The 23,664-nt window shown below is 36.2% G+C and overlaps 3 protein-coding genes across 3 annotated transcripts in view; 2 read left to right on the plus strand and 1 right to left on the minus strand.

Moving 5' to 3' along the window:
• Window positions 1-3,909: 3,909 nt before the first annotated feature.
• On the plus strand, window positions 3,910-4,533 carry LOC119768860 (cell wall protein IFF6-like). Its single transcript, XM_038260357.1, has 2 exons — window positions 3,910-4,369; window positions 4,426-4,533. The coding sequence occupies exons 1-2, from the start codon at window positions 3,973-3,975 to the stop codon at window positions 4,509-4,511; spliced, it is 483 nt and encodes a 160-aa protein (XP_038116285.1). The 5' UTR covers window positions 3,910-3,972; the 3' UTR covers window positions 4,512-4,533.
• Window positions 4,393-23,664, minus strand: part of LOC6032912 — a 33,859-nt gene continuing 14,587 nt past the window's right edge. The window contains exons 2-5 of the mRNA XM_038260355.1: window positions 5,420-5,606; window positions 4,983-5,363; window positions 4,813-4,919; window positions 4,393-4,758 (exon numbers count right to left, since the gene is read on the minus strand). Coding sequence (XP_038116283.1) covers window positions 4,536-4,758; window positions 4,813-4,919; window positions 4,983-5,363; window positions 5,420-5,606 — 898 coding nt within the window. The 3' untranslated portion in view covers window positions 4,393-4,535. The remainder of the gene's footprint in view (window positions 4,759-4,812; window positions 4,920-4,982; window positions 5,364-5,419; window positions 5,607-23,664) is intronic.
• LOC6032911 (carbohydrate sulfotransferase 11) overlaps window positions 5,926-23,664 on the plus strand; it is a 30,072-nt gene continuing 12,333 nt past the window's right edge. Inside the window, 2 exon segments of the mRNA XM_038260356.1 lie at window positions 5,926-6,390; window positions 21,101-21,754. Of these exon segments, the coding sequence (XP_038116284.1) occupies window positions 21,617-21,754 (138 nt within the window). The 5' untranslated portion in view covers window positions 5,926-6,390; window positions 21,101-21,616.

Consider the following 23,664-nt stretch of genomic DNA (forward strand, 5'->3'; position numbering starts at 1 on the left):
TCAGAAAGCTTTTTCTGACATAACATTCAGTACGCGATTTCATGGACTATAGCGCACGATATCGTGTTATTTTCTTCATGATATCATGAAAAAGTTCACGATTTCATGAACAGCGCAAGTACGCGTTGACATGCACATTTGTTCATGAAATCCAGAACGGTTTTTTCTCCGTGTACATAATCGAGGTTTCGACAAGTCTGAAATGTATATACTTTATCCAAACTGGGTTCGTTATTTACATTTTTACAATGAATTTATTTTCAAGAAAAATATTTCCTATAACTTCAAAAAGTGCCCTTTGTAAAAAATAAAGTAAAGCCAACGTCGATTGTAAATTACAAAGAAAAGTCGACTTGCGAAAACATTTTTGTTTGATGCCCTTTTGAGTCCTTCTGCCAAACATTTTGGTTTTCCAAATACGTGGGACTACTGTGTACATTATCTTCAAGATTCTGCTCTTACGGCAATTCGGAAATGTAGATAACAAAGGCTTTTAATCCAAATCTTTTGAACGCACCAAAGACAACGATTTGAGCTACACCGCCCAACGTACCGCCGCCAGTAAAACACAATTTATCTTTATGATCAAAATTAAAAAATACCTTGTCAATCGACCAAACATTGAGAACCGACCATTGTCGCATCAAAATCCTACCACATTCGAAGTGACCATCGACGATGAAGTGCCTAATTTTGCTAGCTGCCTTGTGCTGCGTAGTTTCCGTAAAAGCCACTCCGGCACTGGAGGACGTCCAGGCGGAAATTGCCAACGCCGATCCTCGGTACGTTCTGTCCCGAAGTTCGCACCACGTTCCCGAGGACGATCCGCTGGTGTCCGTGTTTGTCGACATTTTGCACGATGGCGATGAGGAAACCGTTCCGGAACCTCAGAATCCCACTCGGGAAGAGCTGCTGGAACGTGTGAAAGAGGAAGTAAGGCAGCTGATGCAGAAACGTTCCGGAGTTCCGGTGGCAGAAGTTGTCCCGGCAAAGGAAGAAGCTAGCGTGGATGACGAGTTTGATCCGGAGTTTGACGACAGGATTGGCAAGCTGGTGAACGTGTACGTCGCCGTTGATAATCGTGGCAACGGAAATGGCGATGGACTCGTTAATGTTGTGACGTAAAATCGGATGAATTTAAAATGAAACAGTTTAACAAGAAGTGTAGACAAATAAAGGATTATTACATCAAATGCTTGTATTTGTTCATGTATTCATATCACAGTTGCACGTGCATTTTTGGCCACATTGAGTTGAGAGCACCAATGTTGGTGTCACACCCCGAAAATTGATGCGACAAAGGGTAAAGGGATTTCAGGGCAGAACGCATTTGACACAAGTACGAGCTCGACTGCCGTAAAAATTGTAATTATAACTCGAGACTCCAGCAACCAAATTCAACCAAACTTTGGAACAATGCATAGAATGGTCAACCAAACAAAACGTGATTGTTATTGTTTATTCAAAGTCAAACATGTTTTCTCGGAACATCAAAAAGCGACGTGCGACAAGTTAGCACGACAGCGTCGAAAAATTGAATTTGAATATGTGAGCATCTGTGGTTCTAAGAACACTTTTACTTCTCTGTTTCTTTTTTAGTATTTTAATTTATATTTATCTGGAGTTTTTTTTATAAGGTCCAATAAACCCAATTTCCAGTTTTTTTGCTTTTTTGGTGTTTTTTTTTTGTCCTGAATTCGAAGCAAAAGTATCCGGATTTCGAATCAGCTTTTATCAGTGTTCGGGATTTGAAGCACAGCAAGTCATTTCAATAAAAAAAAATCTGATCAAGTTTTTTTAGAAAAGATATTTTCCAAGCATTCTCTTAAAACCGACTATTTATACCACATCCTGATGATATTACTACATTTCCAACATGTTACATGATGTTTTTCCAGCTACAACAAAAATGATATGCTACTAAGTGTCCGGATTTCGAATCAAGACGTTATATTATTTTTTTGGCATTGACTACAGCACCCAAATAAATTCTAAATGAAAGTTGATGTTAGAATTCATCAAATAATACAGTTTTGACATTTTATGCGAACTTATATCCAAATAGTAGTTAAAACAACACAGCAAAAAAGTAGTAATTCAGCTGCGTGTAAAAGGCCTGGGAGTAAAATATTTTTTGCATTATTTTATGGAATTCTATGTAATATAACACCCTGAAATGTGTAGCCCATCAGTATGGGAAACCTACTTGACTGAAATGTAAAGCTCATATTTGCATTTATCCTTTCTATTCTTTATCGGCCTGATGGCCGAGAGGGCTAAGGCCTCCTTACTGTTGGTGCTGGGTTTGAATCCCGTACGTTGCAATTTGTGCTTACAAAAATTGTACCTGCAACGTGTAATTTTAAGTGTCTTTTTTGACGAAGGTTTACCATCGGATTTTTTGCTGTAAGGTGAGGTATCCGGGTTTTGAACCGTTCGCATGACGTTAGCTGGGACATAAAAAAATACAGTTTACATTATTTTACTGTTAGTGTTTGTGAAAAACACAACCAAAAATAGCCAAAAAGTTGAACCAACCGGTTGAAAAATTTATAATAAAGAATTTATAAAAGCCAAATTTAATCCCAGGCAAATAAATAAAACAAGTACAATTTATATCCCTCAATTTTAATAAAAATAAAGAGTTCTTTTTTCCAGTTGAAAATTGACTTTTACCGAATTTTTGAGAAGCCTCTCTAAAGCCGGTGTTGGATTGGAGAGGGTTAATTTTACTGAAATTCGATTGAACGATAAACAAAATAAAATGTTATTACCAAATTCGTTAGTTTTTGGTTTAAGAGCGTTCTTTTATTACGTTATACTGAATTATTTAAATAATTTTTCTAAAAGTTTTAAAAAATATTATATTATTATAAATTATGAAAAAAATACCTTTCATTCAAAATAACATCAAAATGATATCAACAATTGCACAAAGAAACGAATTTGATTAAAAATGGATAAATTAACGAAATATAAACATCAATTATTTTAATGTCACAATAAGATCGTTACAAATATACAAATATTGCTTCAAAAAAATAAGAAAATGTTTACACTCAAACCATAATAAATGTAAGAACAACTGGATTCAGAATACAGAAAAATGCAAACGGACACATTTTCCTAGAAGATGTCCAAAAAAAATATCGACTTTTCAATGAAAAACTAATACTAAACTACTCTAGACTTGCTCAATGCTGAAATATTGTCGTGCAACTGATGCGAAAATTGCACCAGGAATTTGCCAGCAGTTCAAAACATCTTCCGCAAATCATTCAAGTAGACACGGCACGAGGCAAAAATTTAACTTATCACTTTTTATTGATATTCAAAGGCATTTGGCGAGTGATTATGTACCAGTTTCAATTTTACAGACAGGAACCCAAAAAAATTGTCTGAATAGTAGGAAATCCCAAGATGCCATTGATAACGTTTATTATCGAACTGTCGGCCGAAGCCAAGGCAGACAAAACAAACAGTTTTAGAGTAAATTGGCAAGTATACCAGTCTAGAATTTTAGTATTTATTCATGTAAAGGAAATTAGTTGTGGTTTATAAATGAAAAAATAAATAATTCACAAGTTTTGTTGGTCCAAAACAAAATTAGAATTAAAAACTAAAAAGGGCTTTAACGGTTTGTGATATTTTTAATTGTTATAAAATCTCTATTTTTAAAACAAGCAATGACTCGACAGAAAACTCTTGTTTGTCTATGAATCTGGTGGAATCCAAAACGGACTTGTGTTATAAAATTTACTACTCCTAATTCGAGCAAGACAACAATTGCAACTGATAGCATCTCAATGATAGTATGTTGAAATCGTCTAAGACAGATCATAAATGGATTATGGAGATCTGTGTTCGGGGGTTTTGGAACCTTCAAATCTGGGTATATAATACGGTTGAATTCTATGCAAGGCTTACATTTTGAAGTCTAAACTCAAACCCAACTTAACAACAAGCAAAAAGATGAAGTTCGTGGTTCTGTTGGCAATTTGCTTCGCCGTTTCCATCCAGGGTCTTCCTGTGAAGGAAAAGGAGGTGAAGTCGGTTGCTGTTCCGGAAGTGAAGGTGGTTGCTGTGGATGACGAAATTGTTACTGACGAGCCCGTTACTGATCCTGAGGATGAAACTGAGGGCCCCACTGAAGATCCCGAAGATGTAACGACCGTTAATCCAGATGAGGAAACGTCTGAGGAGACGTCCGAGGAAACGTCTGAAGAGACATCTGAGGAGACGTCTGAAGAGACTTCTGAGGAGACGTCTGAAGAGACTTCTGAGGAAACGTCTGAAGAGACGTCTGAAGAAACGTCTGAGGAAACGTCTGAGGAAACGTCTGAGGAAACGTCTGAGGAGACTTCTGAAGGTAAGAAGGAAAACAATCAACAATAGCATTTTCAAAAATTTATTCTACTCTTCCAGAAACATCAGAGGAATGCGATTGTGATGAGGAATGTTTGAAAGGCTTGATCAACATCAACGTTAACTTTGACAACCGTGGAAATTAAAATATAAAAAGGTTATTTTAAACTTTATCTTTCATTCAAGCTGGCAAATGCACAATCGGTTACAAATTCTCGTTGGAAAACGTCTTGTTCGTTGGTTGGTCGCTCGATTTTGGTATCTATTTCTTTCAACAAGCTGTCTTTGAACTCCATCGCCGTTGAGTTGTGCTCATCCATCAATCTGATTCGGCACTTTTCCTCGTAATCGGAATAAATAGTCTGCAGTAGTGTCACAATCTGATGGCTGTACCTAAAATAACCAATGAGATTATATCAAGGTTGACAAAATTACACCGCGTCTTACCGGCAGTAGATCTTCAGTTTCTGCTTCAATTCGGTCGGCTGGTCTAATCTTATCATCGTTGCCTGCCAGTAACCGTTATCGGCGAAATACAGTATGGTGGGCAGTTCCTGTTTGATTAAAAATGTTTATCAAAAATTGCATTGTTTTTACACTTTTTTGAATAATATTACCCGCTCTTCGATGCCGTTGCTCAAATTCAGCACTTTAAAGTTGAGAGCCTCCATGCAGAATCGATCCAAACCGCGATTTGGACACTGCTCGAACGACACAACCAACGGAATGAACTCGGAGGTGGCCGTCACAACCAGCAGATCTTTGAAGATGTGCCGATCGTGGAACGTTACGCCGGAGTTGGTGCGGAACAGGTCGGTCCGTTTGACATCCACTGCGCCGAGGTAGAGCTGAAGAGGGTTGCAAAAATCGGATTCTACCGTTGCCACGTCGTATGTCACGAAACATTCCAGGTTCGTGGTCAGACTTAGCTCGTTGAGCGTGGATAATTTGATCGTGGCCACCAAGACAGCAGTTTGTTCGGAGTGAAGGGCGTTCGTCTAAAAAAAGTGCTTTTAAAGTAATGTTCTGAAAACATATTTTGGTAATTTCTTACCTCTAATGGCTTCCATTCCTGGTTAAATTGCGGCACTTCGGAAACCTCATCATCAATTTCCAAAATTTGATCGTAGTTTTTGAAGTTGAAATCATCATCACTTAGCTGGTACACTCGATACGAGTATTCAAATCGTTGATTTGATCCATTGACTAATATTAGTTGAAGGTTTGTCAATGTCAGACGACTGAAAAAAAATATTTCAAATTAAACATTTAGAATTAAAACAAGTGTGGCTAAAACTCAAAACAAAACGACTTTTTTTCTGTGCTCCAGTGTACTCCACACACTTTTGAACCCATTGTTTGGCGCGTCCTACAAACTATTCCTGATAGACACACTCTTCCTAATCCTTGTTTGATGTTGTTATGTGAAGACAGAGAAATGCTTCCCCCAAGTGAGAGAGCCTCACATGTCCGTCAAAAATGCTGCATCGTCGCCGCTCGCGCTCTCTTTCACGCTCTCGCTCTCCGAGAATTTTCCGACTTTTCCCGTAGCCCCCCTAACAAGTGCCGCTCAGTTCAGCAGAGAACTTCGTGCGGGCCACAACGCGGACCTGGTGCTCAAACGCGACGAATCGGACCGTGCGCTATCATTTGCCTAAACTCACCTCTCGAGTCTTCTTTTTCTTTTTTTTTATCGTCAATCTATCCCCCTTCCCTTTCGATCGGATTTGTGTTATCTATTTGCCCCCCTTCCCCTCAACTTTGTCAAAGTGCAATAAAGTCATCGAGTAATCGTTCAATCAGCTGTGTGAGGGGAACAATTTACGTGAAAAAAAGTGTCTATTCTATCGCCACCTCGCAAGAAGTGGTGGCACCCCGTTGTTTGTGATGTTCTATTTTTAACAGACACAACAAAAATTTTGGTGTGATTTAGAATTTTCATTGTCTGCGCGTGGAAAACTGCAGTGGCGAACGAGAGAGAGAGAGCAGAAGGAAGAAAAAGTGTGCCGAGTGCAGCGTTGAAAGGTGAAAAATCAATTGGAAAATGATGTAAAACGTCGTGTTTGCGAAAAAAAAAACACTGAAAGGACAGGTGGAGGAGAGGACGAATCTGACTCGCGTGTTTTTACAATTTTTTCCAAGTGGAGAATTGCCTGGCCGATGAGCGATAAGAGAGCGGAAAGGATAGCGACGGCTGTCGGTGGAGGTTACTGGGAGAGTGAAAAACCGGGGAAGGGAGGAAAAGTTCAACAACAAATCCAGCGGGGGAGGGAAAAAGGAAGTTCAATAAACACATTGATGGAGTGAGAAGGATTTCTTATTAGACAGAGGGGGTAGTGAGGCCGGAAAAAAAGTTGTATTGCGGAAAATTAAATGTTCTATTTTGGGGGAGGCATTTCATTGAAGATAGCGCATACACTGAAAAAATGTATTGTATTGCCAATGATTCAGTTTTTCATTTAAGGGAATACATCAGTCGTAAATTTTTTGTTGCTCTTGCGCACCCAAATTAAAAAGTGTTACTTAATCAACCTTTAGGTGGTTGGTGCCTTCCTCTCATTTATAAAGTGATTCCAAACCCCCTAAAATGTCCATATCAGGAGTTTTTTTTTTAAAAAAAAAAAGATCCAAAACCAAATTTTCAGGTGTTTTGGGTGTTTTTCAATACTCCTGATTCAAGGCGGTTTCAAAAACACCCAAAAGCAAAAACAGAAAATTTCGTGTATTGGACCTTTTCAAAAAAAACTACAGATATGGTTTATAGAATTCCCCTCACGCGATCGCAGCACTTAAGAGGTCCTAAAAAAAATAAGCGATAAGTCAAAAAAACAGACTACCTACATATTTTTTGTCAAGATTATACAGACACGCCTTAGAGAAAAATGGCATCCTTCTACACGACTTTTTGGTGGCGATCATACCCGACCATTTGAGGTTATGTAAATTCAGACCATTTTTTAAACTGCTTATAATTTAAGATAGGTAAGTCTGATTTTGAAAATTCTTAATCGACAAGAAAGGTCATTTTAGAACCTTTCTAAAAATATATAATATTCAAGCAAAAACCATCCTTTTTTGCAAGTTGTGAAATTTATATGCAGCAGTTTTTTAAGCATAACTTTTGATGTGCTTTACTAAATCTTATAAATTTCAATAGGGACTTATGGGACCCCAAGGCGAATCGAATGAGGTCAATACGGTAAAAATCGGCTCAGTCAGTGACGAGGTATTCCAGTGACATTGATTCGGTACACATGTCTACATACAGCCAAACACACAGACATTTGCTCAGCTGGTGACTCTGAGTCGATATGTATAAATGACGGTAGGTCTAGGAGGTATAATTAAAAAGTTCATTTTTCGAGTGATTTTATAGCCTTTCCTCAGTAAGGTGAGGAAGGCAAAAAGTAATTTAAAATAATCTTCTTCGATTTAATATTTTTTAAACTTTTATAATATAGTGCAATTTAAACTGCTACTTTATTAAAATTGTTAGAAGGTACTTTCGTATAGCGCTAGGAATCGATCTCGAAAAGATAAAGGATGTTTAATGGAGTATGTATCAAAATTTTGAGCAATTCTCTACGAAACAGCATTTTTCAGCATAATGTTAGCTTTTTTTTATTTCCTTGTAACATTCCCTTTCCCTGTGAGCAAAGAATTTTTTTTCGTTATTGTTTAGTCCATACAGTTTTCCATACAAATTTGACAGCTGTCCATACAAAATAGCACGTAGATATTCAAAATTTGTAAATCGCAAAGAAATTTGTAGATTTATTTGGTGTCTTCGGCAAAGTTGCTAGTTAGGACTTTGAACAAAATAGATTTTTCAATCAACTTTTTGCCGCTGTAAAGTGAATTAATCAGAAACAAAATTTTGATTTAATTATTTTTGGATATGTTTTAGGGAACCATCTGAACAATTCTCTACAAATTCGGCCGATTTTGACCATTTTTATTTTTTGTTTTTTTTTTTTTTTATTTGGTTCAAACTTTGTGGAGGGTTTACCTAAGACAAAAGAAACTTTTTTGTGTCATTGGATCACCCATACAAGTCTCCATACCTACATTTTTTTCTGCTGTCTATACAAAAATGGTACGTAAATATTCAAACACTCAAAAGTTACAATTTGAGTGAATTTTCTGATCAATTTGGTGTCTTCGGCAAAGTTGTAGGTATTGTTGAGGACTATTGATAAAAAATAGGTACACGGAAAAAATGCTGATTTTTTATTTGACTTTTTTTCACAAAAACTTAATTTCCCAATGTACGTATGTTTTGAATTTCGAGATTGTTTCAGGAGACAAAATCACGCAACTTTTGAGCCATAGAGAAGTATGGTCAAAAAATCTGCCAACAAGTTATGATTTTTTGTAAAAATAGTGAAACAAATTTGACTTGATTTTTTTGATGTAAAATTGAATTTGCAATCGAAAAGTACTCAACAGATTTTATGATAAAGGGCTCCGTTTTCAAGATAAAGCCACCGAAAGTTTGATTTAGCGAAATATTTGCAGTTTTTCGATTTTTAAAATATGACTGATGAGTGACCATCTCTAAAAATATTTTTTTTTAAATTTCAGAAAATTTTCTATAAAGTTGTTAATATCTCAGCAATTTATGGTCCGATTTTCAATGTTATAACATGAAACATTCGTGAAATTTTTTGATCTTTTCGAAAACTATACTTTTAAAATTTATGAATCAAGACTAACATTTTAATAGGGCGTTATCTGGAATGTTTGGCCCTTCTTATATCGGACATATGATCTCTCAGAAAAAGTAAACTTCGCCAGATATCATTTAAATTTTCAAAACATTCAACACATCAGGCAATTACAGCATTGTGAACATTGCAGACCAAATGGACAAAGCATTCGTGCCAAAAAACATAAACACCACTCTCAATTCACAAGCTTTTACGCTCTTATGGAGAGTGAAGTGTTTATTTTTTAATGAAAACATACCCATGTGGTGTATCTGCCGAGTTTTTATTATAGAGGTTGGCAATCTCATTTTCGCTAGCTTACTTAGAATCCTATCATTCACTGAAATGTAATTCAAAAATGTTTATGAAAGCCAGAAACATAACACCTCACCCTAACGCTGCATAAGCTCCTGTCTTCCCTGTTTACAGAAACACGCGCGCGAGGAAATAAAACTGTGATCGATATTTTTGTTATTATGAATGAACAAATAAACAGCCGCTCAAGTGGCAGGCAGAAGGGTGGAAAATCTGCGGCCACGATAAAGCGCGGCATAAAAATAGACTCCGGCGTACGTGAATGGGTCAGAAGCTCTATTTGTTTGCGCGTTTTTTTCCTTTTCTTTCTTTTTCCCTAACTGAGCTCCGAGTAGGTGTCTCGAATGTGAATGAAAGAGGAAACCCCCCTCCTTCAGAACCGGGAATAATGGAGACACACAGCAGCGCCGGCTCATCATCATCACACGGCTTGGTCAGATCACGCTCTCTGACCATCACACTCCGAGGACCGCCCCGTGGTGGATGGAGGTGGAGTGGCAAACGAGCAACAAGATTAATTTGCTCTGAAGTGGCCACCGGGTCCGGGTCCGAGCCTGTATCCGCAGACATTAATCACGTCCGTCCGGGTTGAGTTTTCGGGTGTGATAGAGCCGCAAGGCAAAATTGGCAGTCGTCTGCAGCACATCAGCATAAAAGCGTGGAGTTGCATGGTCGTCCTTCAGGTTCGGGGTGGGGGTGGTCATGTTTACCTTGGTCGTTGAAAAGAGACTTGGCAAACATTTCGTAAATTATGTTTAACGAGCCAAAGCTAAAGGATTTGGTTTTGTTTGACTCCTTTCGTAAATGGTCACACAGTTTGATGGGGAAAGGTATTGTTTGGTCAGGATTCCAAACTTGGAGACTGTGTGTTATGGTGGGTTATATTATGAAACTTTTTGGCAGCAGTACAAGTGATGCTGAAGTTAAAAAGCGAAACTTGTTGAGAGTCTGTAATTTTTGGCACAGATCGCTGTATTCAATATTTGTAGTTACAAATATCTTTGAAAACTGATCTAGATGGTTTGGATAGTAATAGTAATTTGTTTACCCATTTATAACTAACATGTTGATCAAGTTTGATTCAAAACATGGTTGCCACATCATCTAACTTTATAATAACCACTCATCAATCTTCTTATAATTGTGCAAACAATTTTGGAAACGATGATGATCTCAATTTGTTTGTTCTGTTCACACCGAAAAAACCTCTTTGCTACAATTATTTAAGGTGACGCCTCCTCTCATGACCATGATTTTGCATATCAAGATTAGCTGCGGCATTGCTGTCGATATTTTGATTAAAGATCATATACAAGACTGACTACACTTTGGATTATTTTCAGCCAACTCACACAGCAGCTGGCCCGAACCGTTTTCATGAGACATTGCTCTAGGAATCACCAAACTGCAGCCCGGGTTTGAAATTATTTTTGATTATTGATACGTGCTATATATATATACAGCAATTCCATTTGAAAAGAGCCTAAACCAAAAAAAAAGTTCTCCGATCGGGCTCAAAATTTTTGGGGTTCCTTGGCCAAAATAATTAGACCCGTATTTTGGCCATTAGGGTGGCCTACATCGTGCTAGGTGGTTCAAAAATGGCAATTTTCGTCATTTTCGCAAAAACCACTTTTTCTAAAAATCATATCTCCGCCATTTCATCCGATTTTAGCTGTCTTAGACGCAAAGAAAGGTGATGAGTTTGGCTATTTGGGAAAATAGTAAAGTTCCAAAAATCTAGCTTAACTATTGAAAAGTCGTATGAAAACTTAAAATGGCGTTTTGACCGTGTCTGGACCAAAGAGCCTATGTCTGAAAATATCGGATCGGAAAATTTCACATAACATATCAAAAAGGCGATGTCGAACCGTACGTTTCCGAGATATGATTTTTGAAAAAACTGCGTTTTCGACGCGCCACGCGCAAAACGGGAAAATGACGAAATCGGCAAAAATCAACTTTTCCACTAAAACTGCGATAACTTTAAAATTTCAGCGATGACCTATAGATGTTATGGTACCAAAAGTTGCGTCTCTCAATTACGAAAATTTTGGTACCCAGACATGTATAGGTCATCGCTGAAATTTTAAAGTTATCGCAGTTTTAGTGAAAAAGTTGATTTTTGCCGATTTCGTCATTTTCCCGTTTTCGCGCGTGGCGCGTCGAAAACGCAGTTTTATTTTCAAAAATCGTATCTCCAAAACGTACGGTTCGACATCGCCAATTTTTGATATGTTATGTGAAATTTTCCGAGGAATCCGATAAAAATATTTTCAGACATAGGCTCTTTGGTCCAGACACGGTCAAAACGCCATTTTAAGTTTTCATACGACTTTTCAATAGTTAAGCTAGATTTTGGAACTTTACTATTTTTCCCAAATAGCCAAACTCATCACCTTTCTTTGCGTCTAAGACAGCTAAAATCGGATGAAATGGCGCGAGATATGATTTTAGAAAAAGTGGTTTTTGCGAAAATGACCAAAATTGCCATTTTTGAACCACCCTAGCACGATGTAGGCCACCCTAATGGCCAAACAAAAAAATACGGGTCTAATTATTTTGGCCAAGGAACCCCCAGAAAAATTTTGAGCCCGATCGGAGAACTTTTTTTTTGGTTTAGGCTCTTTTCAAATGGATTTGCTGTATAAGTAAGTTTGATCTCATTTTCCAAAACTATTTTTAAATTGTTAAGTGTTTTTAAAGTTGATGAATGTAAAGTAATCTAAATTCTAAATCGAGTTGTTTTAAAAAAATAAAAAAACAAAAAAACAAAAACAACGATACTTCAAATGCCGTTTATATCTTTGAAATGTCAAACAGTTTAAAAAATAAATTGAATTGTGTTTTTCAAAATTTTAATTTAAATCAAATCATCAAATCTGGACTTATTTTGAGAATCTAAGACCAAACGGTTTAAAAAAGCGATGCTCAAAGAAAACAATGGAATATGAAATATTTATTGAAATCACGAGAGTACTAAATTTAAAAAAAAATTCATAAACTATTTATTGAAAACTGTTCCGATGTAAGTTCAATATTTTTTTCAAAAATGTTGAAATATTCAACTCTAAAGAACATTTCTGGAGCAACATTTGAAACGGGTGAGTAGGCATTTTGACAGCTGCAACTATTTTACATTACCCATAGTGTTGGGTAGGTCAGCTATTGTTCCGATTTTTTTTTATTAAAAGTTACCTAATGCTTGAGAAATAGAAAAATAGTTCAAATTGTCAAAATGCATATCCGCCCTTTTCTCGTGTTGCTCCAGATTTTTTATAAATGTCCACTAGCTGTTTTAATTTTGAAACTTGAAAACCTCACATGAGGCTCTCGATACTCCGGCAAATTGTCAGTATCGTTTGTGTATCGTTTTTAAGTTTTAGCTTCTTAGGTTAGGTATAACTTTTCGATTTCTTTTCTAATTTTAAAAATACATCTTGAAAGAAAAGTACCCCTGAAACAAACATGTTTTAAAAATGAATGAGTTATTTCAGTACAATTAGCTTCTAATTTTAAACTGACGATACCTCGGAAACTATTGGTCTAATTTTCAATGTTACGAAATTTAACTATTGTGAAATTTGCTGATCTTTTCAATAAAAAATAATTTCGTTTTTTTTAATCGAATTAATTTCCTGATAATTTTAATTTTTTGAAATATTTTCATTGAAAACATCCGTAAATTTCGCAATAAATTCATTTTAACCTTGAACATCGAACCAATAGAAATATCGTCAGTTGAAATTTAGAGGCTAATAAAGAGACAGTTGTAAAAAATCATTTTCATCGATTCAAATTATTTGTAGCGAAAAAAATTGTACCTAAAAAAACTATAACTCGAAAACGATATATTTTATGAATTAAAATTGATAAGTACTTTTCGATTACAAATTATATTTGGCTTCAAAAACCATATTTTGCATCCACTATGGTTCATAACATTTTTTAGTCCCCTAAAAATTAAAAAATACGTATTTTGGGAATAAGTGATAAAAAGTTAAATATTTTTCCCTTCATTTAATCATAACCTTCAACTTTGCCGAAGACATCAAATCGATCAGAAGATCTCTTCTCAATATGCATATCCATTTTGTATGACTAGCCTTAAACATCGTAAGGAGACTAGAGACTAGACTAGTAAAACGAATGATGCAAAATTGCTTATTTTGACATAGGGAAAATTAAAACCTAAAACAAAACAAATAACAACATTTCACAAAAAAGCTTTTTTTTGCTAACAACTTGTCAGGATTAAGTTGGGACCAAGTCGAACTATCAACTTCTGTGGAACAAAAAAAAATCAATTGAATTGTTGGCGATTGCTTAGACTCTGAATGAAATCAATATTTAAGGGATCAGTATTTGTCACATAAAGCAAGATTTTTACAAATACATCCCAAATATGTTACCACCTTTTATAAATATCAAACGATGTACAGAAATCTGGTTGGAGTAGTACTGATCATACTGAAAAACATACGTTTTTTGATCGTTCATAAATTCTACTTGAGTATCGATACCTCATGACAGAGTTCCCAGATCATTAGAATGAATGAACTCTTTTGCTACGAGATTTATGACATTCAGTATGCAAAAATAAAATCTTTTGAAAATTGAAATATCAGATTATTTTGCAAAAAATATATTGTTTTGTATCTTCCAAATCCAAGCCACTTTTTCTAGAACAACCTCAGAAATTCTTTCATGTAAATAAATAAGAAAAAGGTGTACAATACCCTGTCTGCAGCAAAAAACAAAACTCTATACTTAAGTACCTCTTTTGTATTGTGTAATGCTTTGATACTTAACCAGCAAAAATAAAATAGAGCTAAATGAGGCTTAACTAATGCAAATCATCCTCTAGTGGTCGTACTTTTGCCTGCAAACGACGACACTTCGTCTCGTTCCAGTCCATTTACATTTACAATCACATCTCTGTGTTCTACATCACGGCGGCCAAACGAGCAAAACCCGCGGACCACACATTTCCATGTTGATGTTCCTCCCGAGACCTTTCCCCACCCGTCCTCGTGTTTACACATTCAAATTATACGTTTCAGTGCCAAACCAAACATAATTAGTACCACAAAATGTGCGAGTTCGTTTTTCCAGCCAACTCCGGTCCAGAAATCCCCAAAATCAGCATCGGAAGTTTAAATTTCCGGCAAACCACCACCACCACCACACCGCCCCCATGATGGATCACGGGTCCATTTAAATTTAAATCTCGTTAAATCGGCCGACATTGGCGGTCGCCTAAGCTTCGCACTAATGACACCTTTAGTACTCTAACCGCTAAATCACCGCACATTCATCAACATAGAGAGTGAGTGGTGCGTTCTAACGAGCAAAAAAAAAGCAGCACCACCTCGGTGGAAGAAAAGCAAAGCAAGTGTGTCCATCAAATCGCGTGACATTTTCCACTCGTCGTCGCAATCGTAAAAACGTCCACCGTCATCGTCATCTCCGTCTCTAGACGTCAAGACGTCATTTTTGCTATTTCACGCAGAAAAGCCGCAAAAAAACCAACCCCCCCCAAATGTCGACTATTTTCCTCCAATTTTGCGTGCAGCTCGCCACGAAATCCGTGTCACGCACGAGTTCACTATTTCACGAAAGCAGAGGTGATCTATAAAATTTGACAACCGGTCGTCGTCGTCGTCGTCTCGACCGTACTATTACGATGATCATGCAGTAAAATGATATTTACTACGGGAGCACACACAGATGGTGCGTGGCGCCAAACAGTCTATAGAGTGTACTCCGTGGTCTGGTCCAGCTCGTGAGTGGAATGGCGATAGAACCAGACGGTTGGACGACGACGATGCTGGTTGAAAATGGTCGGTTTTGCGGAAGTAAAGTGTTTGGGAAATGTCTGGCAGCGATGAAAGGAGAGCAAACAAAATGGATATTTTTGTCGCATGGTGCAGTCTGTGAATGGTTCAGTAATTGCATTTTTATTTGTGTATTTAAGTTGAAATACAAATATCTCGCTTGAAATCTTTTATTATTCAGAATTATTTTTGTTTAGTTCACCTTTTTTTGTTTTTTGTGAATTTAGCAGAAAAGTTTAATAAATCTATGATTTTGGCTGAAATCCAGGTGGTTGCGAGGTACGTCAGTACTTAAATTAAGTGAGTTTAAGTTTTCATACAATTTTGGCAAATTTTCAATGTCAAAAAATGAAAGTATCATGTAATTTTCCGAAAATATTTTCAAAATGTATATGTCAACCCAATAGTTTTGAAATGTCCAAAAAAATATTTTTCCACCATAAAATAGTAGTTTATGCAACAAGTTGCAAAAAGAGGATTTTTTCAGCACGAGTCGTACATTTATCCAACGAGGTTCACCGAGTTGGATAAATACGAAAAGTGCTGGAAAAATCAAATTTTGCAACGAGTTCCATACAATTTTTTTTGCAATTCCGAAAAACACGCAATGAGTAAAATTTTAAGTCAAATTTTCATGTATTTTGTCAATAAATCGTTTAAATCAAAAAAATGTTGAAAAGTGTTACTTTTCGAAACAAGTGCTGAAAAGTTCATTTTTTCAGCACCCATTTGAGTGCTGAAAAGTAGAACTTTTCAGCATTTATTTTGAAAAGTGTTGCCATTCGATTCTGTTATTTTTGGTACAGAAAAGTAGGCTATTTCGTCGTTCAAGAATGACAGGAAAAGTAAGTAGTTTCACGACGGAATTGCAAAATAGTAGTTTATGCAACAAGTTGCAAAAAGAGATTTTTTTCAGCACGAGTCGTACATTTATCCAACGAGGTTCACCGAGTTGGATAAATACGAAGAGTACTGGAAAAATCAAGTTTTGCAACGAGTTCCATACAAATTTTTTTGCAATTCCGAAAAACACGCAATGAGTAAAATTTTAAGTCAAATTTTCATGTATTTTATCAATAAATCGTTTAAATAAAAAAAATGTTGAAAAGTGTTACTTTTCGAAACCAGTGCTGAAAAGTTCAACTTTTCAGCACCCATTTCAGTGCTGAAAAGTAGAACTTTTCAGCATTTATTTTGAAAAGTGTTACTATTCGATTCAGTTGTTTTTGATACAGAAAAGTAGGCTATTTCGTTGTTTAAGAAAGACAGGAAAAGTAAGTAGTTTCACGACGGAATTGCAAAAATATATATTTTTTTGCAATTCCGCTGTGAAACTGACACTTTTTCTTGTGAAAAGAAAGGCGAAACGGCCTTCTTTTCAATGCCAAAAAACCTTACCTTTACTCTTTTGATTCATCTTAAGGAAAAACATGTATTTCCATCGGACGGATAGATGGATGACTCGATTATTCAGCTGAAATATTCTTCTTCTTGCAACTTGTTGCATAAACTATACTATTTTCGTTTTTTCCAAGTTTTTTAAAAGTCATGTTTTTTTCTAATTGGATGTACTTCTATATGAATTTTGAACGAAATTGTACCATAGCTCAAAAGATGCTATTTTGTGTCAAGCAAAACATTCTTAAAAATTTAATTTTTTAAAAATGGTTATTTTGCCGTTTGCGTTACTCATTTTTTGTGTGGAAAGTCGAATTAAACAAAATTAAAACGCACTTGTCAAAAAATTGCAAAATTTAATTAAAAGTATGAAAAATATTTTTTTCAGAAAGAAAAACATTTTTTACCGATCTGTGGTAAACAGAAATTAACATTTGTAAAAAGATTGAAAAGAATTTATTTGATCATAAATGCATAAATAAGCCGTAATTTACAATCGATTTTACATGTTTGTTTAATGGAAATTTAAATTTTAGTCAATAATTGCCATTTCACTTTGTGCGGAAATTATGAGAAAAACCTGAGATAATACACAAAATGGACAAAGTATAAAATGAACTGACAATCAATATTACGCCCTTTTAAAATGCTAGTCTTGGTTTAAAAATTTTGAAAATATTTTTTTCGAAAAGATCGGAAAATTTCACGACTGTTTCATATTTTAACATTGTAAATCGGACCATTAGTTGCTGAGATATCGACATTAGAAAATGGTGTGTTGTTTGGGTGAGACTTAGAAAACATCAATTTTCCTGTTTTTAAACCTTTGCATTGCAATATCTCAGAAACTAAGGGTCGTATCAACAAACTTTAAAAATGCAAAATATAGAGAATTTTCTCAGCTTTTCATTTTTTTTTTTTTTAAGTCGGCAAACATGTGCACTAATTTTAAAAAATGAAAAACTGCGACTATTTTCAAAAAAGTCACCTAAAAATGGATTTAACTTGAAAACGGTGCACTTTATCAAAATTTCACTAAATTTCACTACTTTTTGATTGCAAAATTTAATTTTACATCGAAAAATGAAGTTGAAAAATTTTTGCGACCAATTTTTCGATTTTTTGAAAAAATCAGTATTGATTCAAAAACTTATAACTCGCTCAAAGATTTTTTGCACAACCTGGAATTTTCTGAAAAGTTTGCATTTGATGTCCATATCAAAAAAATATATATAAAAATAGTGTTTTTTGCAAATCAAGTTTTAGTGACAAAAAGTTAAATAAAAAATCACCAAAATTTTTTTTACCGTGCATCATTTTTTATCAGTGTAGTCCATATCCATACCTACAACTTTGCCAAAGACACCAAATCGATCAAAAAATTCCTTCAAAAGATACAGATTTTTGAATATTCATACATCATTTTTGTATGGCCAGCTGCCAAATTCGTATGGAAAATTATATGGACAAACTAATGATGCAAAATGGCTTCTTTGGGCATACCGAAGGCACCAAAAAAGTTTCAGTCGGATTAAAAAATACAAAAATTAAAATTTAAGAAAAAAGACCGATTTCGTAGAAAATTGCTCATAGGTTTGTTAAAAATAACAACTCTTACCTTTAAGAACCAAGTCCCAATACTGAAAGGGACAAAATAAATAATTTTGAAAAAAACAAAATTTGGTTCCTGAAAGCTATAAATTTGGCCCGCTAGTCAAAAACTTGGAGCACCCCTGCCGTAGACATAACCGGAACGACGATGAGTTACGCAATTCAGAACAGTTTTGTTAACATCTTGATAAATTGTGAGTTTGGTAAATGCCAGTTTGTTTTAAAAGTATCTGCATTCTAGGAACCTTTGTTTTCTTTTGGGAATTGCTTTTTTATTGGAAATTGTTATGTATTCTACGTGAAGAAATTTCAAGTCCGTGTTAGGGAAACGCTATTTAGGTGACCAGTTTTATGGTCAATCGGGACACATGGGGTGAATTGGGTCAGCAGTTTTAACCATGTTGCGGCAAAACATTTTGATTTTTCTGGTTGGTTTCGGTTAGAACAGACTCAGACCAACAAAATGTGTACATCCATTTCCAAATTTAAAAGATTAAAGTGCTCTAAAAACTGCTGTCCCTATTATGACTGAAGTCCCGATTCGCCCCAGATAAAGGTACTTGAAATTCTCGTCAGTCCAAAGTTGAATTGTAGCGTAACAAAATAATTTTTCTTTAAAATTGCACAAAAATAACCACATTTTTGCCTATATATCATCATGTTACTCAAAACTGCCAATTCGACATCAATACCAGCGCTGATAAACTAGCCTTACCCAAACAACGGAATGTGTCATTGTATGTAAATTTAGCAGCAAAAGCCCGCAATCACACATGAATCGTTTAATGAGAAAAGTTAGTTGGCTGGAGGAAGCTACTAATACTCCACAACGACCTCCCCCCAACAATCAACCTTCTACAGTATGTAAAAAAAGTATTTACACCCCTTGGGCACTATGCACATATTGTGATGAAACATCTAAACAATTTAATGTTGACAGAAACCTAGTACTACGTTTTGTTCAGAAACTCATGCCAGACATTTTGCTACAAAAAACTCATGAAAAGATGATTTCTATAAAAGTTATATAACAAATACTATTACAAAAAGTTTGTACACCTTTCGAAAAATTAACATAAATAATGTTATTTGTTGACAAATCACCATAAATCCAGTCTCCCAACTTCAAATAGGCATCCTTGACTGATTAAAGAAATAATTTGGATTGAATATAAAGTTTACTAACTACTTAGTATAAAAGTTTATATAACTCTGGAAATTCTATATAAAACTTATCTAAACTTAATTTTGCAAACTTTTAATTCAACTAAATGTCAATATATTACCATAGAATTGCTAAATAAACATTTTGGAGTGGGTATAACACCGTTTTGGGGTATTTGTATCGATAGAATAGATTTTCGTTGGAATTTCGTACCAACCCGGAATTACGTCGTCGGAAAATCCGCCGGCATCGAACCGGTCCACAATTCTTAAGTCAACCTATGTGGCATCGGAAAGGGCATAAAATTTCCGATCTTTTGATACCCATACATCTAGGTTTTCTATAAAACCCACGATTTTAAATACCTAGGTAAAAACGGTGTTATGGTTTTGTTTGAGCAATCTGCCAAAAATGTATGGAATTTCGTAATTTTTGTTCTCGTGGATCAAACTTATTTTTTGCCCAGGTATTTAAAATCGTGGGTTTTATAGAAAACCTAGATGTATGGGTATCAAAAGATCGGAAATTTTATGCCCTTTCCGATGCCACATAGGTTGACTTAAGAATTGTGGACCGGTTTTGATGCCGGCGGATTTTCCGACGACGTAATTCCGGGTTGGTACGAAATTCCAACGAAAAATCTATTCTATCGATACAAAAACCCCCAAAACGGTGTTATACCCACTCCAAAATGTTTATTTAGCAATTCCATGGTAATATATTGACATTTAGTTGAATTAAAAGTTTGCAAAATTAAGTTTAGATAAGTGTTATATAGAATTTCCAGAGTTATATAAACTTATATACTAAGTAGTTAGTAAACTTTATATTCAATCCAAATTATTTTTTTAATCAGTCAAGGATGCCTATTTGGAGTTGAGAGACTGGATTTATGGTGATTTGTCAACAAATAACATTATTTATGTTAATTTTTCGAAAGGTGTACAAACTTTTTTTGCACCTTTTTTATTTTCGTAATAGTATTTGTTATATAACTTTTTATAGAAATCATCTTTTCATGAGCTGTTTGTAGCAAAATGTTTGGCATGAGTTTCTGAACAAAACGTAGTACTAGGTTCCTGTCAAACTTTAAATTTTTTACATGTTTCATCACAAAATGTGCATAGTGCTCAAGGGGTGTAAATACTTTTTTTACATACTGTATGTAGAGCACCCGCGCTTCGAAGCACGTTGGAATTGATATCGGAACAGCGCCCAGATAATGCCAATAAACAATGCGCTTAATGGGAGTCAAATTGCCCGCAGCTCGCGTCGTACATTGATGGAAGGGCTTAATTTATAGGTCTATATCAGCGGCGTTAACATTGATAGGATTGACGATGCGTGTGTGTGTGTGTGTGTGTGCGTTTTGAGGAAAGTTGGTGAGATTGATGAATTAGTGCAATAAAGTGTGTACGCAGATGTGGAGCATCGATTGTAAAATTCCTGGCATTTTGTAATCAGCCTGTCTGCTGGGCTGTTTTACACGATGCTGAGATTGCGCAATTACTGCGAATTTTGTAGATGGGCGAGTAGTTCAGAGGTGTATTCAGAACAAATTAGTTGAGAGGGTCGAAAATGTTCAAGTACAACTCTGTGGCATCTCAGGCAATGAATCACAAACACGCGGGTCAGATTTAGTGCGGTGAGCACTGGTCAATTGATACGAACTGCTAAACTAAACAGCATGCACATCTCAGTTTACTCACTTCCAGTGGAGCGTTCCAATTGAAATAAAGCACCAACCTACTAGCCAAGTGATGTTCTACAAATCAACGACAACAGCGCAGTACTAAAGTGCTACTAGTGATGTGTAGTCGAGTTAGTCGCTCGGCGTAGAAGGTGATGTTCGCGAGTTGTTTTGCGCCGAGCTTCCTTCCGACGATCCGGGCCAAGTTCAGAAGCCGACCGGCGAGATTTGTGCTGTAGTGTCAGACACCAATTGAAACCAATTACCAACCAAGTGCGAGTCAGTCGTCTCAGTCAGGCTGAGCGAAATTAACAGCAATACAAAAAATCACCTTAGTTCAAGTGCAAATTTACCCCCGAACCAAACTCATCATCATCATCGAAAACCATCGAATCCAATCGACCAGAGCAGAGCGATATCCACTTGGGGCATCGTAGGCACGGTGGATTAAATGGATAGCCCGCGTGGCCACCGACGACGACGACGACGACTTCCAGCAGCAACGCCGCGGGGGCCAGTCTTCTAGATGAAAGGACTCAACCGGACCAAATGTCGCATCGCTAGGCGCTTGTTTTTGTTTTTCGCCACCCTCTCGATCATCCCGTTTACGGTGCTCTACCTGGTCACCTCGGACCATCTATACCGATTCCGAGCGGCGTACAATGTGAGTATCTCCACGCTGAACTCTGAAAACCCAACCAATTTATTAAATTGCCACCTCCCGAACAACCCTCCCAAACCGCATCCCTCCCCTGAAAGTCATCGACGTGGAAAAGGCAGAGATGAAATTAATTGGAAATTGTCCAATTATCGGCTGACCTCGACCCCTCACAATATGGTTTATTGCTTGGGAATCGTTCGGGAAGGCACCGTGCGTCTCCATGGATGACGAAAACAACTCTGAGAAGAGAGAAGGAGGGCCAATTCCCGATTTATGCAAGCGGAACAATTTGATATGCATCAATGAGCGTGTTCTGAAAGGGCTAAAGAGTGCAAAGTCTACTTTGAAATTTTAAATTTTCTGGCATTTAAATATATCAATCGAAATGTTAAGAAAATATGTGTTCAAACTTTTCTGAAATTGTGTACCGTGAGTAAGGTAAAATCCTCAATTTTTTAAAAAATGTTTTTCAAATAGTACACAGTAAAAAAGATGGTAATATACAATAACCAACTCTTTTGTACTGTGTATCCCAAAATGCGTCTTGCACGATTCTGGACGCCATTCTGTTAGAAATTTGCAAAAAAAATTGAAAATATTGAAAATAGACCAATTCTGTCATTGTCAACCGATCGGGCGTCGAAAATCGTTCGTCCATGATTTTTTTGCAGATTATTCCAATGATTATTTCTCGAGAAATTCTTGAAATTTTTTCTTGAGTTGGAGCCCAATGCACATTTTATACCTTTCTTTAGTAAAAAAATCAAATTATTCACTCTACAGCATTACCTTGGCGTTCTCGATTGCGAGATTCCTACTCGAAACTAAGTGTCCGAAGGATTGATTGTTGAGGCAATTGCAAACCTCTTTTTACACCTTAGGTTCCATCCTCCCGGGATTCGAACTGACAACTTTTGGATTGTTAGTTCAACTGACTCCTACACCAGTTACCAGGTCCTGGACTGAGCTAACGACCTAACCTTTTAAGGTTAGTCCAGGGCCAACATTTACTTTCCTGTCCGACGGAAGGCGTGATCAGACAAATCTCGTCTCAAAATTTGCCACCGGAACCTTCTGGGATCGAACCCAGGCCGACTGGGTGAGAGGAAACCACGCTTACCTCTACACCACGGTCCCGGTTATAAAATATATACAGTCGACTCTCTGTCGATATCAATATTGATCTTCTCGATATCAATATTGCTCCATATATCGATGAATTCTTCAGTTCCTTCAAACTGCATACTTCGATTGGCTTTATTCCTCGATATTTTCTCTTGCTTGAAGGATCTCTTCCTCGACGGTCCCTTGGTTTCTTTTTGCTTTAAAAATCTCTTCCGGTTGTCAATATTGTCACTATCTCATGGCTTGCATAGACATTTTTCTTTGCGAAACGAAGCTTTGAAGGGTGTTTGACATTAGTTTGTTTTTGTTTTTGCTGGACGTTGCCATGATTCTCTCCCATAGCTGGGTACCAAAAAAAAAACATATTTTCAATCGAGTCTTCATTTTACATCGTTCTGTAAACTGATGATTCTCTTTCTCGACGGTCCCTTGGATATTGACAACCAGAGAGTCGACTGTAGTAAAAATAATAACAATTTTGAAAGGTAATATTACCACAGTTTATATTTTAAAAAAGCAAATAAATTGTAATTAAAGAGGTAATGTTCTACATTTTCTCAAGATTAATACCCAATCTCAAAAACATCTCAAATTGTTTTACAGGGTAATTTTAATTTTCTTTCCTCTTATTCTGCATTTCTTAAGTCAAAAGAAGCCATATTGCATCATAGGTACACTTTTTCAAGACAACCAATGCGCCAATACCCATGGATAGGACAATACCCATGTGCATAGGACCTTTTTTAAAAATGTAAGCGAGAATTAATGAAAGAAAATACGACGTTTAA

Source organism: Culex quinquefasciatus, chromosome 3, assembly GCF_015732765.1.
Source record: "Culex quinquefasciatus strain JHB chromosome 3, VPISU_Cqui_1.0_pri_paternal, whole genome shotgun sequence".
Lineage (NCBI taxonomy): Eukaryota > Metazoa > Arthropoda > Insecta > Diptera > Culicidae > Culex > Culex quinquefasciatus.